Below are 14,664 nucleotides of genomic sequence, written 5' to 3'. Positions count from 1 at the left end.
AATGGATAATTCACAAATAGCTAACATTTTATTTTTTAGAGGATTGCTTCCCTCTTCAAATCTCAGGTGTCCTACCCAAAAGACAAGCGGCCAGAGGGGTTATGAAATGTAAAGTATTAAAATTGTCATTATATTATTTCCATTTGTGAAAAAGTGTGTGCCTGTGCATCCATGTGTGTACGCACTTGGAGTGTGTGTGCACGTGCATGTCTGTGTATGCGCGCGCGCGCGTGTGTGTCTGTGTAAGTGTACGTCTCTGTGCATGCTTGCGTGTACTTTATAAGTGGACCTTACACACCACAAGGTTAAAAATGACCCCGGGGCTGCATCAGGCCAAGCACGGAGAGAAAGCCCTGCCTGAAAGTGCCTGGAAGCCCGAGCCTGACACTTGTGCCTCATTCAGTGGAGTGTATGGTTGCAACTTCTGTCACTCAAGGCCTGAGGGCGGGGATTGGAGTACTATCCAATCAGAATGCTGGAGTGACAACTGCCCAATCACGCACGCAGCCAGAGAGAAGGGGGCGGCTTCCGGAATCTGGCAAAACCTTTTCCTCTGGCTCCTGTTAGGGCGCGGGTTAGGTGTTCACCGCCTCGTGTCCTCGGCTCCCGGAGGCCCGGGTGATTCGGCCACAGCCTCGGCCTCCGTCGCTCTGTGAGCTGCGGGCATTGGATGATTCGTAGCTAAGACTCCGCGACACCCTGAAGCCCAGAAATGGTGAGTGTGCGGGGCAGGGCGTCCCGAGGCTGGGGAGGCTTCATCGGAACCGGCGGGAAATGGCGGCGGCGGGACCGAGTCTGTGAGCCGAGTCCCGGCTGCCGCAGCTCAGCCGTCGGTCCTCAGTCCCCTCCGGTGAGGGACCCGGGCTCCCGTCGGTCCCCGCACGGCGGCTCTGGCCCAGCCTGCAGCCCTTCTTGTGCAGCTCTGCGCCCGCAGCCCTTCTTGTGCAGCTCTGCGCCCGCAGCCCGCACCTTCCCCGGGCTGTGAGGTGAGGAGGAGCTGATCGGGAAGACGCCGGCGCGGCGTGCGCGGTGCCTGCGTGGGAGGCGCTGTGGTCCGGGGTCCCGTCCCTACTGGACCCTGTTCGGAATTAGAGGGAGGCTCCGTGAAAACATGGAGTTCCTGTGAGCAAACGGGGACTCATGGATGGGACAGCCCCGGCCGTGGCTCGTGGTTTGGGGGCTGCCCGCGGGCCTTGAAGGAAAGGCTTTTGTGAGGTGTGTGAGGGAGCGAAGCGAATCACCCGCCCGCCCCGTCTTTCCCGCCAGTTCCCTCGCTCTGAGCGTCTCCTCCGCTTGGCGTTCCTGAGGGGCATCTTTTAGAATACACCGGCGGAGGTGCGCCCAGCGCTTCGCTGAGTTCTGAGTAGTTCTGCCACGTGATTGAACCTGAGGAGGGTGGGGGCGCCCTTGGTTTGTAGGCGGGCGTTCAGAAATGAAGACGCGTGTCCAGAGGCAGGGACTGGCGTCTGCGGGGGACAGCTGCGGGGAGAACGCTGAGCTTGTGGGGTCGGCGCTGACTCTGGGTGGTGTCGTTAGTGAGTTGCTGGACGTCCCGTTGGGGTTGGAGCATTGGCTAGTGTTGAGCAAACTCCGAATGTTTTTTCTCAGAAGAAAGACATGGCTGAGTCTGGGCTTGAGGTAGCCTCGGCTGGTTTCTGCCCATACGCTGTCCCACTGGGAACTGTCCTGTTCTTCCAGGTCTCCTCCCGGCGAGAGAGGGGACTGGGAACTTAGAGGAAAGGAGTTCTGAAAAACATACCTTCTCTGCACTCTGCTGCCAGCCCCCATCCAATGCTAACCCAATCCTGAATGTGCCTGCTGGGAATTTGCATGGCCACACTACTCCCAGGACAGGGTTTACCCTCAAGAATTGTGCACATGGCACATTTGCTCCTAGCCTTCTGACAACACACGCAGTGACCAGAATATTCCTGGCTCATCTCAACCCCAGACTCTGGATATGTAGCAGGAACCTGTTTTCTTCAGCAACCCAGGCTTCTGGACCACCTGATCCTAATCTCTTCTGCCTTTATGGACACAGGAATCAGAGCGTAGCCCTGACTGGGTCTGTACCTGTACTGTAGCACACACCAGTGCTTCAGTCAGTCCTGCCCTGCTCCCACCCGTGACTCTTGGTAGCTCCTTTCTTCTGCTTTTTCCTTCCCACAGATTCTCTTTTCTGTGCACACAGTGTGCCCATGTCCATCCTTTAGGTGCCTATGAAAATTCAGATGTTAGTGAGTTCAAGACCATGCCTTTAGGCCTGGCTGTTGTAGGAGCAAGCACAAATTAGAAGAGGTTTAATGTTTTCTTTTTAGAATGAGGGAGGAATTTTTGCTCCTCTCCTTTTTCTTAAAGCATTTAGTTTAAGAACTTTTGTATTTTAATATTTTCTCCGCTTCTTTGAAATATTTTTGAATCATTTTTATCAGGTAAATAAGTCATTTGTCTTTTTTGACTCAAAATTGTCTTTATCTGGTACCTAGGAACTATTGTTTGAAATGTAAATAGCAAGATTATACACTGTATTTCACAGTTTCTGTAGGAGACTAGGAGGCTGCCTTCAGCAGATACCTAGCTCCACATTGCAAATCTGTATCCTGTCTTTGAATATTAGAAAAAAATTAGAAAACCCAGATGACTTCCCAGATTACAAGGTGAAATTATAATAAACTGTGTATGACAAATGGTGCTTTCAAGGCTTCTACTTGAGAACTAATTATGGTGACTTTCTGTGTTTGCAGTCTCTTAACAGATTGCTTATGATGCACATCACATTTTCTTTTAATTATACAACAAAACATTTTCTTGCAGTTCTGTTATTGTGGAGAATTTTTTAGAATTGCAGGTGATTTTGCTTTTAGTTGTATTTTCCACACACAGACCAGAATTACCAGATGTTATACACAAAGTGCCATTGAGAAAACGTTCTTTCTCAAGATTTCAGTCACAACCCACAGTTGTGCAGCAGAGTGCTTCCCAAATCTGCAAACAGAATGGCCTTTCTCTTTGGAATCTACAGTCCTTTGTAGAGCACTTAGACTAAATTTCTACAAAAATAACTTTTCAGGACAGCAGTTATTTAACCTCCTTCAGTCCTCCTGGCATCTTCAGTTCTGACACTGATTTCAGAGATTTGGGGCCCGTAAACCTTACCATAATCACACATATGTATTGATTAAACATGGGAATTTCTGCTCCCTCCCACCTCCCCTTGCCCAAATGCCCACAAATGTGCATACTCACCAGCCCTCCAAGATCTAACGGGGCAGTTCCAAATTCTGAATTTATGTCCTGGGACTTGATAAAAGAACTTTTATCTGAGAAATACACATTTTTAAATTTATGAGACTCAGATGTATTGAGACCACACTCACATACTCTTCCCCTCATTGAACTATTTGTCTTTTGAAATTCCTTGTTATTGTCACAAGTGGCTATAAATTAACCTAATAATGCCACACTGGACACTATAACCCACACCCTGTAGCTTAACATATAAGTCTAATCACTAACTGATAAGAATTTCTGACAACATTTTTTTAAGATGGAGTTTTGCTCTTATTGCCCAGGCTGGAGTGCGATGGCATGATCTTGGCTCACCACAACCTCTGCCTCGCGGGTTCAAGTGATTCTCCTGCCTCAGGCTCCTGAGTAGCTGGGTTTACAGGCATGCACCACCATGCCAAGCTAATTTTGTCTTTTTAATGGAGATCGAGTTTCTTCATGTTGGTTAGGCTGAGCTCGAACTCCCGACCTCAGGTGATCCGCCTGCCTTGGCCTCCCAAAGTGCTGGGATACAGGCATAAGCCACTGCACCCGGCCAGCTTTCTATCAATCTACTCTCTGACTTCCTTTTTGCCTTTAAAAATATGCTTGTAACTGCTTCTAATTAGGGTGTATATTCAGGGCAACTTTATATTCCAGGATTGTAGCACACATCGATCTCACCTAGAATCTACACATAAAAGCTGGCCTCTGCCTAAGATTCACAAGACAGGGCCAGACTTTGGGTTGAAGACATACAGAAATGTCACAGAAAACATTTTCTGTGTTGTGAGAGATCAACATAAATATCCTAAGCCCCACTTTCAGAGTGGAGCCCTTTGAGTTTTCCAGATCTGCTGCAGCTGTGTAAGAGGCTTCTGGTGTGAACACAGTCCTATGGCAGGATCTGTAAGTGTAAACAAGCACCTTAGCAGTGGGAAGTCAAGACCACTAAATATCCAAGTCCATAATCCCAACTATGCCTTCCTGTGTTACTGGAGTAGAGTACTTTTGTCCTTCCCCTACCTCCGATTAGTTGATCAGGGACAGGAGGTATCACATCTGAATTAAGTTTCTCATGTGATATTACAGTGAGGCCCAGGTCAAGCATGAGGGCTTCCAGATACTTTAATGAGACATGAATTCACCCTTTGTTCCAGGAGGTTAGAGGGACTGCTCTGCTTGGTTTTAGTAGGGACAGGTCAGTATAGCCATATTTCCATAGCAGCAACAAAAATTGCTGGCATGTGCTCGTTTTTCCTTAGAGTTATAGAATACTTTAGAGAACATTATTGTGTTAAAAGTTATTTTATCAGATAATTCCTGTCAGTCCCATAAGTCAGAACTAGTTCTCTTCTTTCACTTGTAGTCACATTAAGAACTCTGTCACTTATCGTGTTTTCAGGAACTCTTAACATTCAGGGATGTGGCCGTAGAATTCTCCTCAGAAGAGTGGAAATGTCTGGATCCTGCCCAGCAGAATTTATATAGAGATGTGATGTTGGAGAATTACAGAAACCTGGTCTCCCTGGGTGAGGATAACTTTAATACATAATTCCTAATACTTCCTCAAAGTTTCATTTTATTTCTTTGTAGAATGTCTCTTGGGAGCTTCTGCTTGGCATGAATTTAATTTCAATTCCTTTCTACAAGAAAAAATTGGGAGTTTGCTGGTGTAAAAAAGAAAATATTTAGGATGTTTCATCATTACATAAACCTTCTGTTTTCTTGAGTTTATTTGTGTCCTTCACTATAGGACAGTAGTAATTCTAGAAATTAAATGACATAAAATATTGTTTTTTACATTTTAAAATCCAATTTGCCTCACTTATTTTTGACTCAGTAATACTGGGTAGTGGAACTTATAACCCACAGGTTTAAAATATTTAAATATTCTAAAGATTCTGTCAGGAAACAATTTTTGGATTTTCTGGAATCTTCTATAATTTCTCTATTCTACTTAACATGGTAATAGGTTGGTAAGTGGAGTATCCTCCAGCAATAGCCATGTGATTTTTTTTTTTTTTTTTTTTTAAATCAGGTGTTGTGATCTCTAACCCAGACCTGGTCACCTATCTGGAACAAAGAAAAGAGCCCTACAATTTGAAGATACATGAGACAGCAGCCAAACCCCCAGGTAGGTGAGAGTGAATGAAGGAGAGGACACAGGCAAGGAGGCCAAAGGTCAATAAGGAAGCTAGGCCTTAAAATGTAGTTTGGGAAGCTCTGTGCCAATGAAAATAATTTCTGAAAAGGCTGCATTTTTTCTTTTTTTCACAAGTAGAGTCATCTTCTGTCCCATGCTCTTAAATCTTACAAGAATTTTCATTTTTCCTTCAGTGATCTCCCTCCAAGTTTACAGGGAAAGCCAATGTCCACTTTCTCAATAAGGGGCTGCATAATCAGACTGCTGTTGCATTGCTTTTAGAGACAATAGAATATTTGTATTAATAAGGAGCTGTATGTTAAGATTTTTTTTGAACTACTGTTTTTGCATCATGCCTAAAATGTATAAGGTGAGTAGTAGACATAATGGGATTTGGTTTAGAAATCACAGGAACACCATGGTCAGGTGTTGCATCTTTTCTGCTTAGTGATTTTTAATCCTGTAGAGGTCACAAATATAATTCTACAAAAATTTATATGCAGCAATTTTATCACAAAAATCAGCGTTTTTCCAAATATGAAAAAATATGTTATTTTACTTCAAAATGTCATTTAGAACAAACTGAGATTTGTAATTTAAACTCTATATATTCAGAATTTCAAATTATAATACAGTTTAAAGCACAGGTTTCCAAACTTTGGCTTCCCTGAGCCACATTGGAAGAAGATTTATCTTGGACCACACTTAAAATTATTAAATACACAAACAATAATTACAGCTGATGAGCTAGGAAAAAAGAAATAGGTTTGTGAATAATTTTTGTGATATCCATCAGCACAGATAAGCAAAAATGCTCTCACACTCAAAGGATTGGATACTGTTGGTTTAAAGTATCTACTCACCTTCTAGATTTCTTTCTTTTTGGGGGTGGGGGCAGGTGGATGGAGCCTCAGTCTGTTGCCTAGGCTAGAGTGCAGTGGCGTGACCTCGGCTTGCTGCATCATCTGCCTTCTCCTGCTTCAGGCTCCCGAGTAGCTGGGATTACAGGAACCCACCACCACACCCAGCTAATTTTTTTGTATGTTTAGTAGAGATAGGGTTTCATCATGCTGGCCAGGCTGGTTTTGAACTCCTGACCTCAAGTGGTCTGCCCGCCTTAGCCTCCCAAAATGCTAGGATTACAGGCATGAGCCACTGTGTCCAGCCCACCGTCTAGATTTCTTAAATGCACTGTGTCATTAACCAGTTTAGAACGTTCCTAAGTGTATATTAAGCTCTTGTTACCTTATTTCTTAATAACTATTATCTTATAATTTTGTCTTATTTAGCAGGAAGCCTACTAGGATTCTGTCATTGAGCTATAATCTATATGTAGAAATATGTGTCACACGTATGCACATCTATATGAGTCATATGTGTATAGGAAATTCTCACTTAACATTGTTGATAGGTTCTTGGAAAATGTACATAAAACAACATATTGTTTAAGAAAACTATTTTACCAGAGTTTAATTGATAAAAACAAGTTATGTTTGAATGGTGTATAGCTACATTGTTTCATTTAAAGATGCAGTTTTCAGGAACCTATTTTGAATATTAAGTGAGGACTTACCATACATGTGTGTTTGTGTGATATGGATTTTTCTGATGAATAAAAATTATAAAGCTGTATATTTAATTTGTACAGTGTAATGATTTAATATGCATATACATTTTGAAACAATATTGTCAAGTTGATGAACACATCTATTACCTCACATAACCCTTTTTTTTTTGTAGTAAGAACACTTAAGGTTTACTGTTGTAGGAAGTATATATGTATCTCTGTTCCATTGGTTTTTGTATCTGTTTTTATGCACATACTATATTCTTGATTACTATAACCTTTAAATAAAGTTTGAAATTAGAAAGTAGATGCCCCCAGCTTTGTTCTTTCTCAAGATTGCTCAGGTTATTTTAAGTTATTTAAGATTACACTTAAATTTTACAAATATGTTTTCTATTACTGAAAAATGCCACAAAAATTTTGATAGGGATCACATTGAATCTATAGATCACTTTGGATAATATTCCTTGACAATATTAGTTATCCTGATGGAATGTGTTTTCTTTTATTGGTATCTACTTCAATTTCTGTCATCCATATCATACTGTATTTAGTGTATACATTTTTATCTCCTCCTTTACATTTATTTATTTTATTTATGTATTTATTTTTTGAGACAGAGTCTCGCTCCGTCACCCAGGCTGGAGTGCAGTGGTCAATCTCAACTCACTGCAACCTCCGTCTCCCAGATTCAAGCGATTCTCCTGCCTCAACCTCCTGAGTAGCTAGGATCACAGGCCTGTGCCACCGTGCCCGGCTAACTTTTTGTGTTTTTAGTGGAGATGGAGTTTTGCCATATTGACCAGGCTGGTTTGGAACTCCTGGCCTCAAGTAATCTGCCCACCTCGGCGTCCCAATATGCTGGGATTACAGGCATGAGCCATCATGCTCGGCCCCTTTATATTTATTTTTATTAAGTTCTTACTTTTATACTATTGCAATTGGTAGCTTTCTCTCTTTTTTTTAGGAACTTTGTTGTTACTATCTGGAAATACAACAAATATTTGTATGTACAGTCAAGTGCAGTGCCTCATTTCTGTAATCCCTGCACTTTCAAAGGCTAGAGACCAAGGAAGGTTAATCACTTGAACACAGGAGTTTGAGATGAGCCTGGGCAGCAGAGTGAGACCCTGTCTCAAACAAAAAATCCCACAAGTATTTGTATGTTGATTATTTATCCTGATACCTTAATGAATGCATTTATTAGTTCAGTTTTTGTTGTTTTACTCTAGGGTTTTATTTATATCCGTGATCCTGTTATCTACAAACAGTAACATTTTTACTTTTATTCCAAGCTGGAGAGCTTTGTTATTTTCCTTGCCTGATTGTTCTGATACAAACTTTCAGTAATATGTTAAGATAGAATCTGTGGCCCTGGAGGCATGCTTGCAGATCTTGGCCTCAGTTGTGGTCCCTCAAACAGCCCCATGTCTGTACATTTGAAGGATCTAACAACTCTTACAGTTTTTATAAACTACTTTTGGCAGGTAAAGATCTCCTTTTGTTTTGTTTTGAGACAGAGTCACTATCACCCAGGCCGGAGTGCGGTGACGCAATCTTGGCTCACTGCAACCTCCACCTCCCGGATTCTAGTGATTCTCCTGCCTCAGCCTCCCGAGTAGCTGGGATTACAGGCGTGAGCCACCATGTCCAGCTAATTTTTGTGTCTTTAGTAGAGATGGGGCTTCACCATGTTGATCAGGCAGGTCTCAAACTCCTGACCTCGTGATCCACCCATCCTGGCCTCCCATAGTGCTGGGATTATAGGTGCAAGCCACCGTGCCCAGCCATAAAGATTTCCTTTTGTTGGGTCCCCAGGCTGATGAGATTACCTCTGGGGTTGCTGAGAAGGGTCGTAGCTGGCTCACAAGGGTCTGCTGGTTCTGCTGTGGGGTCTGCCTTTGATGGTTGTGTTACCAGATGTAGGATCCAGCCCTACTAGGGTTGTGGGGTGTCTCCTATCGCTATGCTGAGGTACTGGATCGGAGAAATAAGGAGACAGGACACCAAAGGACTGGATAGGAGCAGCTGGGCTCAGGGGGGCCAACACTACCTACAAGCGGAGACAGGCAAGGCCCCAAGCATCCAGGTGCATCTGTATTTATTAGGTACAAGTCAGGGGGAAGGGTAGTGAGTGAGATTGTCTTAAGGATAGTGTTAGGGTCAATGCAATCATGTGCGCGATAAGCAAGGGGTCCACCCCCGTTAGGTCACCGAGATAAGGAGGTGGTCAGTGTATAGCAAGGGGCCCACCCCTAAGGAGGTGGGCAGTGCGCAGTGTGCAAAATCTCTTATCTATGGGCAGGCTACTTCTGAGAATTTCTTTTTTTTTTTTTTTTTGAGACGGAGTTTAGTTTCACGCATGTTACCCAGGCTGGAGTGCAATGGCGCAATCTCGACTCACCGCAACCTCCGCCTCCTGGGTTCTGAGAATTTCTATAGGAGGATGCTCTGAGTCAGCACAGTAGCAACAGAGCTGACAGGATCTATAGCCACCTGCAGGCTGCTACTAAGGATTTCTGTAGGAGAATGCTTTGAGTCAGCACAGTGGCGAGAGAGCTGACAGGATGTACAGCTACCTAGGTGCGATTATACTGGAGGGGTTTTAAGCCCTCAGACATACATGGGATTGCCATCCTGAGGCTGGCTTTCCACAAGACTGGACACAAGTTACTACTCCCTTTTAGGAGGAGTGACTCTTGCTCCAAGCCTGCCATACAGCGGGCATCTTTACAATACTGAACGCTGCCACCTAGACTGACCTGCCATGTAGCGTATGCCCTTTCAGGCAGGGACACTACCACCTGGGTCATTGATTCTTGTCCTGGTGTAGCTGTTTTTCCCTAGTTCATGCTCTGCAATGTGTCTGCTCTAGATATTCCTCCAACTATAAACTGAGATATGATTATCTATGAAGAGACTATATATAAAGGGAAATAAATGAGCAGTAAGATATTCTTCAGGCACTAATTGTGCTGGGGATCTGCTTAACTCTCCTTCCTCGGTGCCCAGAATGGGGGTTACCCACACCAGAGATTTGGACAGTTACAGATTCTTTCTGGGCCCTGGAAAGATTAAATATCATTGAGGACATTAATCTACATGGCAGGCAGTAGGGTCGGGTTTGAAGTTTGTCTGCACATGATAGGCAAAATACCATGTGTATGAATGGGATTGGCTTCTACTGACTACCTGGGAACAGTTTTCACAGGTCTCTCTGTGGGTCCCTGAGTGTGTACAACTGGCCATTGACTGTGGCTGTGAGGGCTGGAACTGAGTCACAGGGCTGCTTCAGGGACCACAGCTGAGGTCAAGATCTGCAGGCCCGCCTCCAGGGTCACAGCTGGGTGTGTTCTCCTGCAGGTCTCTTGATAGGAAGGACCACTTTTGGATTATAGCTGAGAGCAGTTAGACAGAGGTTGCAGAACTGCTTCAGAATCCTCAGTAAGACCAAGACTGGCATACCATTTCCTTGTCTGTAGCCATGTCTATGGGCTCTTGAGTTGGACACCAGGGTGAGGGCCTGCTTTCCCCAAGTAACCCTTTCGATCTTTGGCCTCACTGAGGTTTCACAACCCTAACCATAGGCAAGCACCTTTCTACTACTGTTTTCTACAAGTTTACTACTTAAAATATCTTATATAAATGGAGTCATACACTGTCACTTTGTTAGTGTCTTAGTTCGCTTAAAATAATGGCTTTGTCGTGGTTCCAGTGGGGAGAGAAGGAGGAATCAGGGACCGGGGCAGTCGGGTGGGGACCTGCCAGGGCTGCTGCTGTTATACTGGACCAAGCGTAGAAAATTAACACCAAGACAAAAGTATGCCAAATTACAGGTCTTTATTGCCGGCGACCACAGAGGACTCACGTCTCTCCAACCTGTGGCGTCGAAAGGAGGGTGCCAAGACTTTTTAATACCCGAAAAACCACTTTCGGAGTGGGGGTAAGGAGTGGGGATGGGGATGAAAAGGCTTCAGACATTCTGAGGGCTAGTGGATTCTGTAAATCACCTCCTGGGCGGAGACGAGGGCTCCGGATATTCTAAGGGCCAGGGGACTTTTGTCATTCCGTTTGTTACTTAAGTGATTTATAGAAGTCAAGATAAACATTTGTTAACACATTATCTGGGTAAGGTGGAAATCACAGACCTTAGTTACTTATTACAAGTCGCAGGAGACAAGATGGCGTGGGTTAGGACTGCTTGCCTGTCACATTAGGGCCACAGAGAGCAGTTACTGATAAGCAAAGTTTAAGCAGCTTTACATAGTAGTTATTTCGCAGAGCAAACTAGCAGTTTTATTTACAGAAGCCAAGGCCAGCAGTTATTGTGAGGAGAATGGGGCAGCTATTACAACTTAATTTTGGAAAACAGATTTGTCTTGTATAAAATGGCATTGCTCAGGTTCTGACTTTAGGCTAGCTATGTCACACTGCCACCACCGCCACCACCGCCTCTGCTCGTGGCGTGGGAAAGGAGGTGTGAGTCCCAGGTGCGAGCCGGCAGCGGCACCGCTGAGGGAGGATCGGCGGTGGGAGGGTGATGGCAGATTTAGATAAACTCAACATGGACAGCATCATCCAATGGCTGCTGGAAGTGAGAGGGTCCAAGCCTGGTAAGAATGTCCAGCTTCAGGAGAATGAAATCAGAGGACTGTGCTTAAAGTATCTTGAGATCTTTCTCAGTCAGCCTATCCTACTAGAACTTGAAGCACCATTCAAAATGTGTGGTGACATCCATGGGCAATACTATGATTTGCTGCGACTTTTTGAGTACGGTGGTTTCCTGCCAGAAAGCAACTACCTGTTTCTTGGGGACCATGTGGACAGGGGAAAGCAGTCATTGGAGACAATCTGCCTCTTACTGGCCTACAAAATCAAATATCCTGAGAATTTTTTTCTTCTCAGAGGGAACCATGAATGTGCCAGCATCAACAGAATTTATGGATTTTATGATGAATGTAAAAGAAGATACAACATTAAACTGTGGAAAACTTTCACAGACTGTTTTAACTGTCTACCAATAGCAGCCATCGTGGATGAGAAGATATTCTGCTGTCATGGAGGTTTATCACCAGATCTTCAGTCAATGGAGCAGATTCAGCAAATTATGCGACCAACTGATGTACCAGATCAAGATCTTCTTTGTGATCTTTTGTGATCTGACCCCAATAAAGATGTCTTAGGCTGGGGTGAAAATGACAGAGGAGTGTCCTTTACATTTGGTGCAGAAGTGGTTGCAAAATTTCTCCATAAGCATGATTTGGATCTTATATGTAGAGCCCATCAGGTAGTTGAAGATGGATATGAATTTTTTGCAAAGAGGCAGTTGGTCACTCTGTTTTCTGCACCCAATTATTGTGGAGAGTTTGACAATGCAGGTGCCATGATGAGTGTGGATGAAACACTGATGGGTTCTTTTCAGATTTTAAAGCCTGCAGAGAAAAAGAAGACGAATGCCACAAGACCTATAACACCTCCAAGGGGTATGATCACAAAACAAGCAAAGAAATAGATTCATTTTGACACTGCCTAGCTGGGACTTGTAACATAGAGTATATAACCTTCATTTTTAAGACTATAATGTGTACTGGTCAGCTTGCTTAGCTAGATCTGTCTTTGTGGGGGCCCTTCCTTCCGTTTTTGATTTAGTGAATGGCATTTGCTGGTTATAACAGCAAATGAAAGACTTCACTCCAAAAAGTGTTTTATTTTTTAACTCTCTATTCCTTTTGCAAACAATTTTAATGATGGTAAAGCTGTACACCCCAGGACAGTTTATCCTTTCTAAGGGGTAAGTGTACAAATGATCTTTTTTTAATTCAGTACAACCCATAATCATGTAAAAGCTCATTTTCTTTAGGACATAAAGAGACCCCTAGGGTGCTCTGATTCTGTATGTGTTCTTGTCATAAAATGCATACTGTTTGATATGAACCACTGTGAACATTTTTTATTAGAGAATTTTGTTTCAAAGGGACTGCTTTTTCCTCTCATTGTCTTGTTATGTCTAAACTAGTTTTTATAGCTGTCAACATTAGGAGTAACTTTCAACCTTGCCAGCATCACTGGTATGATATATATTTAATTAAAGCACACTTTTCCCCTACCGTATACTTAAAATGACGATTAAAGCCATTTTAAATATTTGTGACTCTTTCCTAAAGCCAAAGTTTCTGTTGAATTATGTATTGACCACCCCTAAGTACAAGGTGGTATGGTTGTGTACACATGCTACCTTCTTGGGGATTCAAAAACACGTTTTTGATTTTGAATAGCAATTAGTGATATAGTGCTGTTTAAGCTACTGATGACTATAGGTGATAACATTTTGTACAATTTCCATATAGTCTATTCATTAAGTAATCTTTTTACAGTTACATCAGGCCTGAACCCATCCATTCAGAAAGCTTCAAATTATAGAAACAATACTGTTCTATACAAGTGACCGATTATGCTTTCTTTGGCCTACATTCTTTATTCTGCAGTAAAGTTGAGGATTATAAGTTGAAACAAAGGATCTAACCAGTTTATACAGAACTCACAGTAACTATCTATGACTTTTTTAAACCAAGATCTGTTAAAAAAGAAACCCGTTTCAACAGATGACCGTGTACAGTACCATTTGGTGAAAATGAATTCAGACTTACTAAATGATGAACTTGTTAAAATAATAAATAAATAATAGCTTTAAGGTTTATCCTTATTGTAGCATCTGACAAGATATTTTCATTTGAGGCTTCAGAATATTTTGTTGTATGTATAAACCACATCTTTTTAAATCACTCATCTATGAAGAACGTTTGAGTATTTTCACTTTTTGGCTTTTGTAAATGATATGATTTGGATCTGTGTTCCCATCAAATCTCATGTCAAATTGTAAACCCTAATGTTGGAAGTGGGCAGGTGGGCGGTGGTTGGATCATAGGGTTGGCTTCTCATTAATAGTTTAGCAGCATCCCCTTTGGTACTGTCTTTGCCATAGTGAGTGACTTCTCCTGAGATCTCATTTCTCGAAAGCATGTGGCACCTTCCCCCTCATGCTATCTTGCTCCCACTCCCACCATGTTAGATAACTCACTGTCCCTTTTTTTTCTGCCATGACTGGAAGCCTCAAGGCCTCCCCAAAAGCAGAAGCTGCTATGCTTCCTGTACAACCTGTAGAACCGTGAACCAATTAAATCTCTTTTGAAAAATAAATTACTAAGTCTCAGGAATTTTTTTATAGCAATGCAAGAATACACTAATATAGTAACTATTTATTACTGCAGTAGACATAGATGCACAAATGTTTCTTTCAGGTATATGTTGCATATTTCAAATACATGCTGAGACTTGGAATTACTGGGTCATACAATAACTTCATTTTTAATTTTTGGAGGAAAATCCATACATTTTTCAGGTGGCTGCATCACGTTTTTCCCACCAGCAGCATACAGGGTTTCAATTTCTTAATTTCTCTACATTGTTGACAATATATATTATTTTTTGTTTGCTTGATATTGGCCATCCTGATTAATGCATTACTTCATTGTGGTTTTTCTTTACATTTTTCTAAAGATTAGAAATATTTTTATAATTGCAGCACTTTGGGAGGCCGAGGCGGGTGGATCACAAGGTCAAGAGATCGAGACCATCCTGGTCAACATGGTGAAACCCCATCTCTACTAAAAATACAAAAATTAGC

General features: G+C 42.7%; 2 protein-coding genes across 3 annotated transcripts in view; both read left to right on the top strand.

The window, feature by feature from the left end:
- Positions 1 to 509: 509 nt before the first annotated feature.
- Positions 510 to 14,664, top strand: part of LOC108297307 (zinc finger protein 595) — a 39,862-nt gene continuing 25,707 nt past the window's right edge. Inside the window, exons 1-3 of one of the 2 annotated variants that reach the window (XM_017520017.2) lie at positions 510 to 715; positions 4,673 to 4,799; positions 5,309 to 5,404. In XM_017520017.2, coding sequence (XP_017375506.1) covers positions 713 to 715; positions 4,673 to 4,799; positions 5,309 to 5,404 — 226 coding nt within the window. In that variant the 5' untranslated portion in view covers positions 510 to 712. The remainder of the gene's footprint in view (positions 716 to 4,672; positions 4,800 to 5,308; positions 5,405 to 14,664) is intronic. The other variant, XM_017520019.2, reaches the window with a different exon arrangement.
- Positions 11,314 to 14,507, top strand: LOC108297310 (serine/threonine-protein phosphatase PP1-gamma catalytic subunit-like). Its single transcript, XM_037735380.1, is given in 2 exon segments — positions 11,314 to 12,463; positions 13,355 to 14,507. Coding segments are annotated over 2 exon segments (1,014 nt in total). The 5' UTR covers positions 11,314 to 11,520; the 3' UTR covers positions 13,426 to 14,507.

This window comes from Cebus imitator, unplaced genomic scaffold (genome assembly GCF_001604975.1).
Source record: "Cebus imitator isolate Cc_AM_T3 unplaced genomic scaffold, Cebus_imitator-1.0 Scaffold791, whole genome shotgun sequence".
In the NCBI taxonomy this organism is placed as follows: Eukaryota; Metazoa; Chordata; class Mammalia; order Primates; family Cebidae; genus Cebus; species Cebus imitator.
Note: the sequence above shows the minus strand (reverse complement) of the source record. Positions and strands in the feature narration are given on the sequence as shown.